Below are 17,811 nucleotides of genomic sequence, written 5' to 3' on the forward strand. Positions count from 1 at the left end.
ACCAAGGTTCCATCCTGGAGGCCAATCTTTCCGGTGATACATTTTTAAATGGCCACCAACAAAAAAAAGTCAACCAAAGAACAAGATTCCTATAGGCCTACAGGATCTCCTCACTGGTCAACAAAAACACCTTGAAGACTCTAAAAGGAGCCCCCGTACATGGTTTCTTCGACTATGCACCTCTTGGTATTTTGGACCGTGTACAGAGATATAAGACGTCAGACCAGAGGAGGAGACATTCAGGAGAGAGTGCTACCACACACTGGTGTGAGCCGGTGGAATTCTAGATGTGTTTCGGTTTATTGTACTTGCTGTGTTTTATGATTTTGTTTTGTTAAGTGAGATTATTGTCGAGTGATTTTACTTTGTTTAGCTTATATTTATTTCTGTTTGAGTTGCATGATTTTGTATAACCTTTTATTGTTCCACTGACTGCCACTAACCCACTGACTAATCAAGGCCCTGCACCTGGGTTGGGTGTGGTCGACCAGGAGCGCCCTATAAGAGAAGACAGAGTGTTTAGAGGCAGGGAGAAACAGAAGAAGGAGAAGGCTGTCAGTACTGCCAGACTGTCTAAAGAGCTGCGGACAGCCGAAAAAACGGGTTTTTAGACAGCTGGTGGATATAAAAAAAAGCTCCACTTCCGCAGACGACTTGCGCGTCGGCTTGCGGACGACCGCGGACGACTTGTGCTGAGGAGAGCGCAAGTCGTCCGCGGAGGTGGAGCCTAATTCCCATCCACCAGCTGTCTAAAAACAGCTGCGCACACGCCCTCACAGCTTCTTCTGTCCGCAGCGCAAAACCGTTTTCCGCTTAGGTCTGGAAACGGAAGGAAGGAAGAATGAAGGTGTGAAGGGGCAGTGACCATGGCTGGGGGCCAAGATGCAGCCGGGGGCCAGTGGTAGCCATGACGTCGACACAAGGAGGGCTAGCTGTAAGTGCCACGACCACGACCCCCGTGGGGGGCCAGTGATAGCCATGTCCCTCGACTCTATAAGCGACACGACCACGACCTCCAGAGTGTGCGCCCCTTGCCATGGGGGGGCTGCCCTGAAGCGAAAGGAGATGAGATGACTCTTCAGAGGTCAAGTTCAGCCAGGTGAACTTGGCCTAGGAAAGGAGGAGATGTTAGCGAGGCCGCAACACTACACGCCATCATCAGATGGGCCCAGGGTAAAACCTGGGCTGTCTGTAAATACTCGTTCTGTAGTGTTGCCAACGTAGAACCTCTAGAACCATCACAGAGTAAATGATTGTGGAACAGATGTACTGGCGGCGTTTCCTTGTATATTCACAGTGAACCAAGAAGAAAGAAGTCCATGGAGATCCCCTCATGGACTGAATTCCCCCCATGTTGGCCCAATTTGCACATGTTTTGAGGGCATTAAGGACATTTTAAGAGTTATTGTTTTTAGTGTAATAAAAGTAATTGTTTGTTCATTCAAATCGGCCTCTGTTTTAAGTTTGCCTTTTATATTTGAAGTTGTCCTGTATTGCCTTGTTTTATATTTGTATTATTTAATAGAGGACCAGACCTCTCAAAAAGGTGGCGTGGTCGGCTGATTGAATTTTTAAGCTAAGCACCTCTGCACTTTATTACAATTATCACTGTATTTTATTGGTACATTTATAAGTATATATGTTTTAGTGCTTTGGTGTTTTGTTTTTAGCTCGTGCCACACTGGCACTCGCTCCTCCTGGATGGCAATAGCCTACAGCATTATTAAATACTTTTGTGATAAGGGGACTTTGCCCACAACAATGCATCATTCACTGTGCAGGTTGATAGTGTATACTTTTACTACCTCTCAGCTTTGTTGTTGGTGTCACTGCTGTTGTGATCAAACTGTCGTCCAAAATTGGACCAGAGTGCTGCATATGGATACCAGTGGAATTGCAGGTAATTGGTCACTCGTCTTCTGCCAATCTGGGCCTCAAGATCCTTACACTTTAAAGTGAACACTGCCAAGAATTCTTCTCCCTGGAATAATGTACAGAAAGAGCATAGATGATTAATTTAAATGTAGTACAGATTCAGAAACAAATTTGATTTTAAAATGTAACATTTGTTACCGTTGTGCATGCTTTCATCGATGTCATGGCATGCATAACACAGTTTATTTTGGGGAGGTGACAGATTCCCACCATATCTTGATGTCACCCAGCGATGTACAGCCTCTAACACACCAAACAAGATGTGTCAGCTGAGTGAGTTTTATGGCCAGTATCATATTAGTTGTTCTTCACACCACATCTGACTTTGTAGGGACATCTGACAATGAAACCGGACGTGACATAGGCCTACATAACATGGTCAGGATGACCAAGCCAGGCTATTTGTTTGGTATGTTGCATGTTAAAACGTTAATACATAACGTAACTCATTGATTTCCTTTATGGCCATAAATACCTGGAGAACATGAAACCAACACAGGAGAACCTTTGCTTTTGGGAAATCCTGTTTTATGGCTTTCAAGTCTCTGTCGATCATTACTGACCTATAGGAACAAACGAGACAAGAGAGATATTAAGACTGAGTACTGCGGTATCATCATTTCAACTTTGTAATAATGCATTATCATCAATTTTAACATTAATTAAGTCTAGCCAGTTGAGGGTAGGAAATTAGTTGGGGCTCTGGGCAAATTCTTGCAAATGGAATTAAATCTTGAGATTAGCCTACTTTCTGTATTTAAGTGCCACTTTGTATTTTCAAAGCATGACTGACATTAACGTGTTTTCACAACGGCTTCCCCACCATTTACGTGTCTTCACATCAATCCGTGTTTTCAGAGATGGTGTTCTTAACGAATACCGGAAGACTCGACCCGGTGCTTGCCCGTTTTTCCTCCCGGAATTGCCACCAGTGAGGGGGATAACTTTGTAATATGCTATTGGCTGTTTGTATTCTTTTTGGAAAAATATTAAAAGATACTCCTGTGGAAAGGCTATATTATTTTACTTATATTGACCCTATAAACAATTTAGTATTATTTAGTATATGTAAGGTTTTGCACACTCAAATGGTACCTCGTCAGATAATCCCCAAATAACAACTTCTGTGAACAGACTTCACTGTAGTAGCTTTTCATAAATTATATTTGTACTTAGGCTGTTCTGCTGTCATGAAAGTTTATAGTTAGAGAAATTCAAAGTCCAGCCGTCTGCTGTCCAGCCTCTCCCACCCCTCACATTGGGGAAAATTCTGGGAGGAAAACAGAAACGGGGCGAGTCTTCTTGTTACCTTCTTAACCACCATCTGAATCACTAAGATGCCCCTATCCTATACTGTAGTTGAACAATTTGTCCACAGTGGGGGGCTACTCGTTCTATTGGCGCAGAACACTAGCCCAAAGTGAGGCAGACAACTCGTCCCACTTGGTGAGGAGTCATACAACAGTTCTAAATAGTTTGAAATAGTTTGAAAACAGCTAGAAATACGGGGCCAGATCTCTGATTTACTATCATCCCTGATGATGTCATAGTGATGTCACGAGACCTATGTCATATTGATGTCACGAGACCTGGGCACAATGGGGCTTTCCCCATATAGGCTTTTAGGATTTTGAGTGACAAGAATGCATGGGGATTTCTTCTTTAATTGTGCTGCCTTAGTTTCCAAGAACTTGTTTTGTTTCAAGCACAATTACAAATGTTTTTTTGTAATGCTTAATTAATTAGTGCTGAAACATTTCTTTTGTATTAACGCTTACTGTAAGCGTTAATACAAACTACAGTGAGGGGACTATCATGACAATCATCATAATGCATGTAAAGCGGCTTACATGCATTTTGATTGTCATGATAGTCCCCTCACTGTAGTTTTAGTTTGGTGCCACCAGAGGGCGGCATTGCACCTCTACCGTTGACAGTTGTTCATTCAGTAACCATAATAATCATTGAATACTACTAACTAGGCTGCTACTACTACTAATAATAATGTCTCTGTCTGTCTGTCTGTCTGTCTGTCTGTCTGTCTGTCTATCTCTCTCGATCGTTACATTCATCACGTGACCAAGCAGTGGCTTGTTCTGATTGGCCGTTGTGCTATTCGCCGACGTCTCTTCAACAACAACCACAACAACAACAACCAGGAAGCAGCAGTGGGAATGTTTTACCCTTAGTGAACAGACTCATATAAATATGTATCCATTAAATATTATTTTTATGACGCAGTTGCATCACGTGTGTTCCTGTTTTTGTTTTTACTGCATCTTTGCTCTGAGAATAAGTTCAACTAAAATTACTTCCTAAACTTAAAAGTCTTTTATTAATGCTCATAATGTTTGTATTTTTAAAAGCTGCTTCAGTTGTGTTGTGGTTTTTTTTGGAGCAGAGTGTGTGTTCAGCGGTGACTCCTCAGCCCAACATAGTGTTCATTCTGGTGGATGATCTGGGCTGGAATGATGTGGGCTTCCACCATTCTGAGATAAACACCCCACACCTGGACGCTCTGTCTGACAAGGTAAATAAACACTACACCTGGACTCTAGTCTGACAAGGTAAATAAACACTACACCTGGACTCTAGTCTGACAAGGTAAATAAACACTACACCTGGACGCTCTGTCTGACAAGGTAAATAAACACTACACCTGGACTCTAGTCTGACAAGGTAAATAAACACTACACCTGGACTCTCCTGGACTCTGTAGCAACTCATAATGTAATAGCAACTCATAATGTAATAAGGGCTCAAAAAGGCTCATAATGTAATAAGTTAAATGTAATAAAAACTCATAATGTAATAAAATCATGAGCGCATAACGTAATAAGCTTTTTCAAAAAAAGACGTGTTACATTATGAGTTGCCTTAATAGGCAGCTCATAATGTAATAAAAGTTCATAATGTAATAATGGCCCATATTGGTGAGAAAAGTCTTACACTGTCATTGTTATTACCTCTGTTGACAAATGTAGACTTTCATATGGCCCATATAGTCTTACACTGTCATTGTTATTACCTCTGTTGACAAATGTAGACTTTCATATCGCCCATATAGTCTTACACTGTCATTGTTATTACCTCTGTTGACAAATGTAGACTTTCATATGGCCCATATAGTCTTACACTGTCATTGTTATTACCTCTGTTGACAAATGTAGACTTTCATATGGCCCATATAGTCTTACACTGTCATTGTTATTACCTCTGTTGACAAATGTAGACTTTCATATGGCCCATATAGTCTTACACTGTCATTGTTATTACCTCTCTTGACAAATGTAGACTTTCATATCGTCACCTTATTAAACTAATTGCCTAAGTCATTTGTTGCCATTTTTTGCCATTTTCTTTGGCCTAAATCACCACCTGGTGATGCTGGCCACCTCTGGTAAAATCGCCCGAGCCCTAATGTAAAAGGCCTTCCTGTTACACCCTATTAAAACAATGGCCTATGTCAAGAGGGAGAGTTAGGCCATATTATTTTGCCTAAGTCATAATAAAATGTGACTTAGGCCATTTTAACACACCTTTCAAAATGGGAGTGAATGGGACTGAATGGGAGGTACTGTTACTATGGGACTGCTAGAATGGGAGTGAATGGGACTGAATGGGAGTGCATGGGAGGTACTGTTACTATGGGACTGATAGAATGTCAACAGAGGTAATAACAATGACAGTGTAAGACTATATGGGCCATATGAAAGTCTACATTTGTCAACAGAGGTAATAACAATGACAGTGTAAGACTATATGGGCCATATGAAAGTCTACATTTGTCAACAGAGGTAATAACAATGACAGTGTAAGACTATATGGGCCATAAGAAAGTCTATATTTGTCAACAGAGGTAATAACAATGACAGTGTAAGACTATATGGGCCATAAGAAAGTCTACATTTGTCAACAGAGGTAATAACAATGACAGTGTAAGACTATATGGGCCATATGAAAGTCTACATTTGTCAACAGAGGTAATAACAATGACAGTGTAAGACTTTTCTCACCAATATGGGCCATTATTACATTATGAACTTTTATTACATTATGAGCTGCCTATTAAGGCAACTCATAATGTAACACGTCTTTTTTGAAAAATCTGTTATTACGTTATGCGCTCATGCTTTTATTACATTATGAGCTGATTATTACATTATGAGTATGTATTGCATTTAACTCATTACATTATGAGCCTTTTTGAGCCCTTATTACATTATGAGTTGCTACAGACTCTGACAATGTGAAACTACTCCTGGACTCTTGTCCGACAAGGGGGGCATACTTAGTTTAGACTAGGCATTGGTTAGACATAAGGTTGGTGAGGGGTGTGTTAAGACGACGGGATTAAGGTTGGTGAGGGGTGCGTTAAAACGACCGGATTAAGGTTGGTGAGGGGTGCGTTAAAACGACCGGATTAAGGTTGGTGATGGGTTGGGAGAGGGTTAAGGTTAGGTTTAGGTGTGCTCTGACAAGGTACATTACAAGTAAGACGCGCAAACGCGTGAAGTGAACGCAGCTCGTGTGTGTGTGGTTGTGTGTGTGTCTGTGTGTGTGTGTGTGTGTGTGTGTGTGTGTGTGTGTGTGTGTGTGTGTGTGCTACAGCTGCGCCCTGTGTGTGTGTGTGTGTGTGTGTGTGTGTGTGTGCTACAGCTGCGCCCTCTGGTGGCGGGCGGGTGGTGTAACAGCGTGACACACACACAGACATTCAGCCCTTGCTGTCATAGTAAGTGGCTCTCTGCGTTCGCAATAAACACCCCACACCTGGACACTGTCTGACAAGGTAAATTATACAATAGGTCGTTTCGAGGAAGCAAACCGATAGGTTGAAACAGCATTCTAGCAGTGCTTAAACGACAGTATAGGAGCACCTAAACCCCTTTTGGACGACTGGGTCAAATTTGGCACATACCAGTTAATGGCCAAATATAGGCGATGTAGAAAAAGAAGGCTGTCAATGCCTAGTGGGTCAGTTTTGGTTTGGAGAATAAATTACATTCATTTGAAAAAGCAGGAAGTGGAGATGACAGCACATGGCTCTAGGCTGCCAGTGTAAGAGTTATACTGCCCAAATCTGAGATTAGTTCTGCTAAAATAAAAATACACACCAGCTAACTCGATGATTCAACTATAGAAATATTGAAGTAGATTACATTTGACCTTACTTTGTCTGAGATATTTGGCAATGTCTGTTTAAGACAAATTTGACCCATCAGACACTAGGACATGGCATCACATCATAGAGATAGTAGTAACTGTAATAGTGGAATAGTGAAATAGTGTAATCATCATACTATAATCATCATCGTCATCATACTATAATCATCATCGTCATCATCATACTATAATTCAGTCAATGTCTGAATGTCTCTCTGTCACTGTCACTGCCGTAGCTCCTCACCGGCTGCACCAATCACTCCCACTTTTCACACAGGCATTGACCATAATAATATGGAGGGCGTAATGAAGCCCATTCTTTTCAACACATTCATGATTAATAATTAATTTATTAGTATGTACTAGGCGCAGTATCCCCCACGGCCACAAGGGGTAAGGGGCTAGTAAGTCTAATTTTGTGTGTAATAGTGTAATAAGTGTAATAAGTGTAATAGTGTAATACATGTAATAGTGTAATGGTGTAATAGTGTAATAATTATAATAAGTGTAATAAGTGTACTAGTGTAATTGTGTAATACGTGTAATAAGTGTAATAGTGTAATTAGTAGTGTAATAGTGAAAATAGTGTAATAGCCTAATGTATGTGCCAAATTTGGCACATACCTACATTTATATCTATTGTTTGTGCTAAATTAAAATTGAGTATCTCAACTTAATATAGCATCTGATTGATGGCAGAAACACAAAGATTTCTTTTTTTCATCATTAGAAATTAATTCAGTCCAAAAGGGGTTAAATCAAAACAAAGAAATCAGCTGCTCTGTTCTCCAAGAGCGCAGCAGACTTGGTGGCTAGGCTAGCGAGTGGAACATTAGTGGTCGCAGTGGCTACATCTGTCATTATTATTTTTTGATTATTTTTAGAGATTATCTTATGTTGTATAATTGCAATATTACGACTCGAGGGTGTTCTTAAAGGTCAAGGTCAACTTTATTGTCCACAAGGGAAATTTAGTGTACATTGATTTTATGATGTCATAGGTTTTCCCCCCAATGCGACTTTCCAACAGTACATCAGACCCTCATGCCAAATTGAATCGAATGCTTTTTTGAAGTCGACAAAGCAGGAGAATAATTTGCTTTTGTTTTTGTTTATTTGGTTGTCAATTAGGGTGTTGAGAGTGTAAATGTGGTCTGTTGTGTGATATTTTTGTGTGGGTAATCTAACCTCTCACATTGACTGCTGTTTCAGATCGTTCAACATATTAGTTGATGCTGATACAAACGATTTTTTTAAAACCTGATGTACTTCCACTTTGGTTCTTTGTACAAAAATCTCCATTTAAAACATGGGTAACATAACATCACTGACATTTTATTATCCTGTTTTAGTAGTCTGCTCATAAATAGACTGCAGGGGGGAGTTTTCTTACCCGTAGACATAATTATAAACGTAGATGCCCCTTCTGGCTCTGGAGCATATTTGCTCAAGGGAGGGCAAAACTTTCACCGGGATTTCTAGATGACCCAGATTTCTCCTTGTGAAGCACCGCGGAAGCATGAGTGTGCGTCAGCGCATGTTCGGGTCTGTAAAAGATGCGCTGTGATTGGCCAGTAATCACTTGAGTGGCAGTGTAACGTAACGTGCCTTTCACAATTCCGGCGTACTTCCTCTCCCAGTGTAAATTATTCCGCCCTCCTTCAACACACATCGCTCCAACGAACTGCAGCGGCCAATGAGGCAATGGTGGCGATGGTCTTCCCTGCAGTCTGCACCAATCTGAACAATGAATGCACTTCCTCCTGCAGTCTGCACCAATCTGAACAATGAATGCACTTCCTCTGGTCAGTCTGCACCAATCTGAACAATGAATGCACTTCCTCTGGTCATCGGCAACATCAAAAGAACCAGCCATCTTTGAAGGCTGCAGTTCTGAGATCAACAGGAGGGGCGCTGTAGAGTCGTCAGGTGCCGTCTGTGCTCCTAGCTGCCTTTGCGCCAATCGGTCCAGCTGAATCTCTTGTTGCAACTGGCCAAAGTTTCCACATCCAGAGCTCCTGGGTCTGATGTTCACCCTCCATCTGTGCATCTCTGAGGCTCAGCCATTGATGAATGAGGAAGGCTTGAGTTGGAAGGTCTGGCTCCGACTCTCCACCATCTCTGGCAGTCCACTATGTGGTTCCTTCCTCCTCTAGGTTTGGTTCCTCTTCAACATCCGCCGCAAAAGATGTCCGGTTGCCGTCATCTTGGCGTGTTCTGGGTTTGGTAGGTTTTTTGGTTGCCATTGCAGTTCTGCCATTGCTTGCCTCTCATCCCACCACTGCCACCATAATGTGAACGGACGGGTGTTTTTGATTAATATCCTTAGTCCTCAAGGCCCAGGAACATAATGAATAGAGGCTCCAGGTCAATTACACCGCCACCATGTGGGGTAGCTCCTTTCTTAAGCATTGCGTGTCCTCTGCAATGTTGTGGCACCAGTATATTCACCCTGGCCTCTTGTTGGAGCATGGCCACAGCATTTGTGTACTCCAGCTTCAGCACCTGCTGGGTCCCGATCATGAAGGGCTGATTCTTTAGTTTCTGGATCTCTGTCTGGAGGTTGTCTTTGAGATATTGGAAGACCTGCTCCATGGTGTCTGTGATGAAGTTGATGACATTGCGGTAGTCTTGGTTGATGGCCACCAGCTGGATATCCAGACTCACAGACAGTGGATCCATGCGGAACACAGCGCTGCAGTCAGCGCCGATGCGCTGGGCCAGGTAAGCATTTTTATCGATGTTGAACTCGCCTTTAATGGCAGATCGGATGCTTTGGGGGATCGAGATCTCTCTAAAACCCTTCTTAACCCATTCTGACCGGGCACCCATTTTGGTGTTGGCATCATGTTATGCTTTAGCTATTGAAAAATAGCAGATCTACAAGCTCATATAGGTCTGCTATTTTTTGAAAAATCGAAGAACGACTGACATTTTTAGAATCTGATCTCAGGTCAGAATGGGTTAAAGAGGACGTCTCTGAAGAGCAGGCACACGTCTGGCAGTAGGCAGGGGCGCCTGCTCTACCAGAGGGACCTTCTGCTCTACCAGAGGGACCTTCTGCTCTACCAGAGGGACCTTCTGCTCTACCAGAGGGACCTTCTGCTCTACCAGAGGGACCTTCTGCTCTACCAGAGGGACCTTCTGCTCTACCAGAGGGACCTTCTGCTCTACCAGAGGGACCTTCTGCTCTACCAGAGGGACCTTCTGCTCTACCAGAGGGACCTTATCCATATGAGTGTAATTTCTGTTCACCTAGCCCTCATCTAAAAGGACTCGTTCCCAATCTAAGTAAAAACATACTGAAATACAGAAATACTTTGTTAACCCATTCTGACCTGAGATCAGATTCATACGAGGTTTCCGCCGGACACACACTGGTCTGATGAACCCATTCTGACCTGAGATCAGATTCTAAAAATGTCAGTTCTTCGATTTTATTCAAAAATAGCAGACCTACAAGCTCGTATCGCGCCACTCGGTGGCGCGATATGAGCTTGTAGATCTGCTGTTTTTCAATAGATAAAGCATAACATGATGCTGACACCAAAATGGGTGCCCGGTCAGAATGGGTTAAGAGTAAAAGTCCGGAATTCAAAATGTACTTGAGTAAAAGTACAAAAGTATTGGCATCAACATGTCCATCCATCCATATTCAACCGCTTATCCATAGTCGGGTCGTGGGGGCAACAGCTCGAGCAGAGAGCTCCAGACATCCCTCTCCAGAGCAACACCAGTAACTTCCTCCTGGGGGATCCCGGCCAGTGAGTCACTGTAATCGCTCCATCTGATCCTTGTTCTGCCCTGGGGTCTCCTCCCAGTGGAGATATAATCCATCTGATCCTTGTTCTGCCCTGGGGTCTCCTCCCAGTGGAGATATAATCCATCTGATCCTTGTTCTGCCCTGGGGTCTCCTCCCAGTGGAGATATAATCCATCTGATCCTTGTTCTGCCCTGGGGTCTCCTCCCAGTGGAGATATAATCCATCTGATCCTTGTTCTGCCCTGGGGTCTCCTCCCAGTGGAGATATAATCCATCTGATCCTTGTTCTGCCCTGGGGTCTCCTCCCAGTGGAGATATAATCCATCTGATCCTTGTTCTGCCCTGGGGTCTCCTCCCAGTGTCGAGGACGTCCCTAGGGAGACGCTCGAGAGGCATCCTAACCAGATGCCCGAACCACCTAAATTGGCTCCTTTCCAAGTGAAGTATTGCAAATGTATGCATCAAAATGTACCAAAAGTAAAAGTACTCATTGTGCAAAATGTCTCATTTCAAGATTTTCAGATATGTTGTAAATAGCAGATCTACAAGCTTACAATGTGTAATTTGTATCCTCTCTCTCTCTCTCTCCACTCAACAGGGCGTCCGCCTGGATAACTACTATGTCCAGCCTGTGTGCACCCCCTCCAGGAACCAGCTGATGACCGGAAGATACCAGGTCATTCATTCATTCATCTTACTAGATTACTATAGTTTATTACTGGAAGATACCAGGTCATTCATTCATTCATTTTACTAGATTACTATAGTTTATTACTGGAAGATACCAGGTCATTCATTCATTCATCTTACTAGATTAATAGTGGACCTGTGGGTGTAGCCAGCAGGTGAGTGGACCTGTGGGTGTAGCCAGCAGGTGAGTGGCCCTGTGGGTGTAGCCAGCAGGTGAGTGGCCCTGTGGGTGTAGCCAGCAGGTGAGTGGACCTGTGGGTGTAGCCAGCAGGTGAGTGGCCCTGTGGGTGTAGCCAGCAGGTGAGTGGCCCTGTGGGTGTAGCCAGCAGGTGAGTGGACCTGTGGGTGTAGCCAGCAGGTGAGTGGCCCTGTGGGTGTAGCCAGCAGGTGAGTGGACCTGTGGGTGTAGCCAGCAGGTGAGTGGCCCTGTGGGTGTAGCCAGCAGGTGAGTGGACCTGTGGGTGTAGCCAGCAGGTGAGTGGACCTGTGGGTGTAGCCAGCAGGTGAGTGGACCTGTGGGTGGTGTTGATACGGGGCACGGTGCCGCTTTTGATTTAGTTTGACACATGCACGCTCACACGCACACCCGTCCATCCACGTCTTTTAGGTCAGGGTAACTCCTTATTGTTGTTGTTAAGCGAGCCATGGGAGCAACCCGTGGCAGAATGGGTCTATACTGGTCTATACTGAACCTTTATATCTAGTTTGTTGGAAAATAGTTTAAGTGTTAAAGGTTTTATGACATTAATTTTCATTTATTTTTATTTTTTCTTTTAGGTTTTATGACCTCAATTACACACCTGAACTTTGAACATTCAGTGGATTTTCTGTGGTCTGAAGTTTTCTTTGGGGTTTGGAAGCCTTTTGAGCTACAATGAAAACAGGCAACACAGTGAAAACAGTGACATCTGCTGGCAAATCCCATTGACATATATGGGATTTGCAGGATCTTACATCACAATCTGCCGGCAAATCAGAGCACCTGTTTGAGCCAGAAAACCCCAGATCACAGAAAATCTACTGAATGTTAAAAGTTCATGTTTTTTGTTTTTTGAGATTAGAAAACCTAAAAAAAATAAGAACAATTCCTTTAAGTGTAACAGTTTAAAGGAAAACATGGCAGAATTTACACCAGAGACGTTTTGGGGAAAAATGTGCAAACTCAGTGAGTGGTATAACCTGAAGAAAGATGAGTTGCGGCTAGTGGCTGGTTATTTAGCATTGACGTTAGCACCAGAGATGAAGAAGGGGGAAATGGTGGAGATATTGGTGCAACGAGTGGGGGGAGAGCCGCTTGATAATGCCACTCGACAGCAATTGTCAGCAGTAGAGTTGCAAAGAGTGACGCTGGAACAAGTAAAGATCAAAGAAAGAGCAGAGACGGAGCGTGAGCTTGCTCGTATTGCTTTAGAGAGAGAGAAACTGAGGGTCGAATTGGAAATCAAGAAATTGGAGCACAGTGCTGGACGAAATGAGAGAGTATTTGAGGTGGGGCGTAATATATGTCTCGTGCCCAAGTTTAGTGAACAAGAAGTGGATGTATTCTTTTTGTCATTTGAGAAAGTGGCAAATAGCTTAAAGATGGAGTGCCACCATTTCTTTCCACCCTAAAACATGATCATCAGGTATTATTACAATATAAGGGGGAAGAACTTTTTCCAAAAAGTGTACAGTATTTGTTAAAATCATGCTTTTATGTGGACACGCCCACCAGTTCATTAAGTATGCCTGGTTTGCCTGGTGGGTGGTGATGGGTGGTGATCCACCTGAACTGAAGCCACACCCACAGCTGTAGTTGTATGATGAAGGGGGAGGGGTTAGGGGGGGCTGATAGTGTGATGTCACTATATTACTGTTTATTTCATTGGCCCGTTTGACTGTCAAGGGTTCAGCCTCCAGGAAGAAACCCTAAATACAAAGTTAATACAACATTGCACATAAAAACAACTCCAGGGTGTCTAATGAAGTACGGTCACCTCATAGACACATGAAAAACTGGAAAAATACAAAAATTGTGGCACTCCATCTTTAAAGTGGCCCCCAGAATGTTGTGCGTTGTTGGCACAAAGTGCATTGACAGGAAGAGCTCAAGAGGTGTATGCAGCTCTAGATGAGGAAAAATCAGCTGACTATCAGACAGTAAAGAGGATTGTTTTGGGTGCTCGCCAGAAATTTTGGGGTTTGCAGAGGAAAGGGGGGGGGGGGGGGGGGGGTCACATTTGGAATTTGCCAGACAAAAGGAGATGGCATTTGATAGGTGGTGTCGGGCCCAAAATGTGGATCAAGAGTATAGTAAACTGAGGCAGCTCATCCTGACCGAGGAATTTAAAAATAGTATGCCCTCAGAGATGAAAACGCATTTAGAGGATCACAAAGTAGACAATTTGCATAAAGCTGCAATATTGGCAGATGAATATGAATTGTCACACTTTCCTGGGGCAAAGACGTTCTATCAAGAAGTACAGGAGGAAGGGACGAGGGTGAAGGGAGACAGGCCAGGAGCACCTTTGGGTATGGCGGCTGGACCAATATGTAATTATTGTAGGAAAAGAGGACATATAAAACTGAATGTTACAAATTGCAAAATGATGTGGCAAGAGAAGGTGGAGCGAGACCAGCGGGGGTGGTTTCAAGGAATTCTGAGTTGGAGAAGGGAAAAGAGATGGAGAGGACTTGAAATGTACAAGGAGTTCATTTCAGAAGGGTCAGTCATAGTTGAGCTTCATCGTAGTGTTGCGAGACAGTCAGTCACTGTTAATGGAAAATGTTGGAGAGAATGACGGAACGTTTCTCAAGACATATGCGCTGATTAACACAATTAAAACATAGGACGTGTGAGAACGTCATAAGGATCCCGAAATATTGGTGCCTACGACGTCTGTGGACGTCCTAGCGACGTCCCAGCGACGCGGGGCGAGATAAGAATATTCTGAATTTTTCCTTTTTTTTTTTTGGCATTTCGCTTTTCGCTTGCCGTATGCTAACGCTCAGTGCAACTATTAGCTTGTCATTGACTCCCATGTTAGCGCGGCGGAAATAATGACTCGTATCTCCTAATCCAGGGCGCTCTCCGTGGTGATGAATGGATCGATATGCTGGCGCTTCATTTCTGCTCCTCATCCGTCTCTCCCGCAAAATATGAACGCTTTTTGGAGCGTAAAAAAATATATTAAGATGATCGGGGATCTGAGGTCTCTTTGTAAAGTCAACTTTTTTAGGAAAGTGTTTCCGGTTCATGGCTTTCAGAGTAAAAGCGATCAGACAACTCTGGCACCCCGGAGCTTCTATTTTGATGCAGTTCCGGTACTAAATGTGTTTTAAAGGCGTGGGAGGGGAATATACATCTGTACCAATCCACCAAGTGATGTTAAAATCAAAAGTGGTGAGTGGGCTTGTGTCTGTGGGAATGGTTGCCAGTTTGCCAGTGCTAGGGGTAGATTTTATATTGGGTAACGACCTGGCTGGGGACAAGGTTTTTGCAAACCCTACAGTCACTACAACACCAGCGGGAGACTGAGGAGTTACAGGATAGATTCCCAGGAATATTTCCCGCTTGTGTTGTGACACGAGCACAGGTGAGACAGACGACAGAAGATGAGGGAGAAGATGAAGCAGGAGAGGCTCAGCGTAGTGTGGCAAAGGTGTTTTTTTGCAAATGTGGAAGGCTCCATTAAGACATTTACACATAGGGATTTAGTGAAGGCCCAGCAGGAGGACCCAGACACTAAGAAACTGTGTGAGGGGGTGATGTCGCAGGAGGAAATGGAGAATGAAGCTGCGGGATTTTATGTAAACAATGAGGTACCCATGAGAAAATGGAGGTCTAAGGAGTGTCCAGCTGACCAGGAATGGAAGGTAGTGTATCAGGTGGTGCTCCCACCGTGTTATCGAGAGGGAGAGGCACCCTATTGAGTGACAGATTCTCTATTTATGAAAGAAATAAAATATTTAAAGTGCTTTTATTTGGGTCTCCATTGACCCTCTGAGCGCTGTTCAGAGGTTCTGAGCCGGCGGGGGCAATAGAGCACGAAGTCCTGACGTAACTCGCTCATCCCTTCCATTCCCCTGGTTCGCGGAAGTAATGTCTCTATGGAGAATAACATGGGGTGATCTTAATATCTACTATAAGCGTTGTGGTCCAAAAATAAACAAGCTGTCTCGGCGTTATTGTCAGGGAGGTGTCTCTGTATCGTTTGCAACAGTCAGTCACTCATATGATACAGTCTGCTTCTAGCGAAAATGTAACTAATTCAGTAGCAGTAACATTAGCGTTTTCTCTCAGTCATTTGATTCTTCATATCCATATGAGTGAAGCGGCCGGGTGACATGTTTATTTTTCAAACACAGTTGTTATATGAGGCGATCTAAAATCGCCTCAATGGGGATTTCAATGCAACTAAACAAATACATGAACCTGGGGACTGACGCCCTCTACTGAAAGTGACGTCAGACTTCGGTGCTCTATGGGGCTCAATTAAGGCACATTTGTCTCATTAGCCAGGGATCCTTTTAATTAAATGCAAAGCATTATGTTATACTTTGGCTATTGAAAAATAGCAGATCTACAAGCTCGTAGCGCGGCACCGAGCTTGTAGATCTGTAGAAAGGGGATAATGACATTGTCGGGATATAATTCACCTTCAGTTAAACTCCCTGTCTGTGAATTATCTCCAGACAATGACCACCTAGCCAGATATTATCCCTTACATATTAACCACACGCTCTACCAAAAGTTGACAGCACCCTGGCCACAGATAAAGATTAAGCACTCCATTCCAGCTTGTATACACTGGTGAAACAATACCCCAAAAGTAGTTTCCACTCGCGGAACAGCCCTCTCACAATGAATGAAGATGCATAGTTGGTGCATTGTCCTCAAAGCCCTCAACCCGGCCTGCAGACTCATCAAAGTGGACTGCCTGTTTCAGTGACATTGGCTTTGTAGTCTCCATGGTGGTTTTTTATTGTGGTGAGAATACTATCATTAAAGCCAGGTTTTTAATAGCAATCGACCTCACAATTCTCTGCAGTGTGTGGACAGCTGGCACAGGAAAGTTGTGTGACAGTAGTCTGTAACACTTTGGACTGGCATGTACATGTATAGCAGACCCAAGAACACTGCTTTGTCCTGAATGGTCCACCGGAAACCATGAGCCTTAATTGCATTGAGACATTTTAATCAGTGTTCTCACGAAAGCATAATTATGTTCTGACTGGGATGTAATATTATCTCCAATTGCATTAGAATGGACTTGATATCACCACCTGCATTGTTGGCAGTTTTTCGTCGCTTCAGTTTGTCCTTCAGTTTATACACGTGTGACTTTAGATTTCTGATTTGCTTCTTAAGGGCATGTTCTTTGGAAGCTGCTACAAGGTCTACAAACGATGATGTTAGTGGCAACGGTAGTGGCATCTACTAGTTGGTTCACCTGATGCTGCAAACGCAAGATCATTCACAGCAAAGCTCATGTTGGCAGCATCAGTTGTGGTATCTGTCACTGATCCCGTTGGTGTTGGCTGTTGCACACTGTCTGCTGTGGATGAGGTTAACGGCTGTAAAACAAAACATGTTAAATGATGAACTATACAGTTACACGATTAACAGGATTTTATTATGACATAAAGACAATATAAGACTGCAGCTCTGAAATGCATTGAAGTGATGGGCGGCCTAAAATAAATCCATCACTGAAAGGGATGGTGCAGTGATATCAGTATCCCTGTATTTATACAATCATACAATGGCAAGCTTACTTTTCTTTGGTGGCAATTCCTGACTCATCTTTGGTGGCTTTCTCCTTGACTCAAAGTCGAGGGAAGATGGTGGGTTTAGGGCACTGCATCCCAATGTAATCCTGCATGGCTACAAGACAAGGATAAAGAAAGATACATGATGATACAGATGTAGAAGTGTAAAATGTTGAATTGTGTTGATATTTTTGAGTGGTTGCAACCAAGGAACAGCAATGTCCGTGTTCACCCACCCACCTATGTGTTCGCCTATACGTTAACCCACCTATGTGACCATGAGCACCAGTATGACTATTAGTACCAGTAGGGGCGCTGTTGTGCCAGAAACACAGAGAGAGAGATAGTGCTGCACTGTTGCCTGCTAATGAGAGAGAGAGGGGGGGGGGGGGGGGGATTGCACCACTCAGTTCACACGGGTGTGATTTCTTTAGAATGAAGAGAGCCTACTGTCAGCTGTCCAGCAGTCCAAATATTATTAAATTAAATTTCAGAATGGTAGACCTACAT

The 17,811-nt window shown here is 43.4% G+C and overlaps 1 protein-coding gene across 1 annotated transcript in view; it reads left to right on the forward strand.

Moving 5' to 3' along the window:
* Positions 1-4,119: 4,119 nt before the first annotated feature.
* The window catches only part of LOC310869896 (arylsulfatase B-like), a 30,224-nt gene continuing 16,532 nt past the window's right edge, over positions 4,120-17,811 (forward strand). Inside the window, exons 1-2 of the mRNA XM_083780870.1 lie at positions 4,120-4,465; positions 11,459-11,536. Coding sequence (XP_083636996.1) covers positions 4,274-4,465; positions 11,459-11,536 — 270 coding nt within the window. The 5' untranslated portion in view covers positions 4,120-4,273. The remainder of the gene's footprint in view (positions 4,466-11,458; positions 11,537-17,811) is intronic.

This window comes from Protomyctophum parallelum, assembly GCF_964188405.1.
Source record: "Protomyctophum parallelum genome assembly, chromosome: 13".
Taxonomy (NCBI): Eukaryota; Metazoa; Chordata; class Actinopteri; order Myctophiformes; family Myctophidae; genus Protomyctophum; species Protomyctophum parallelum.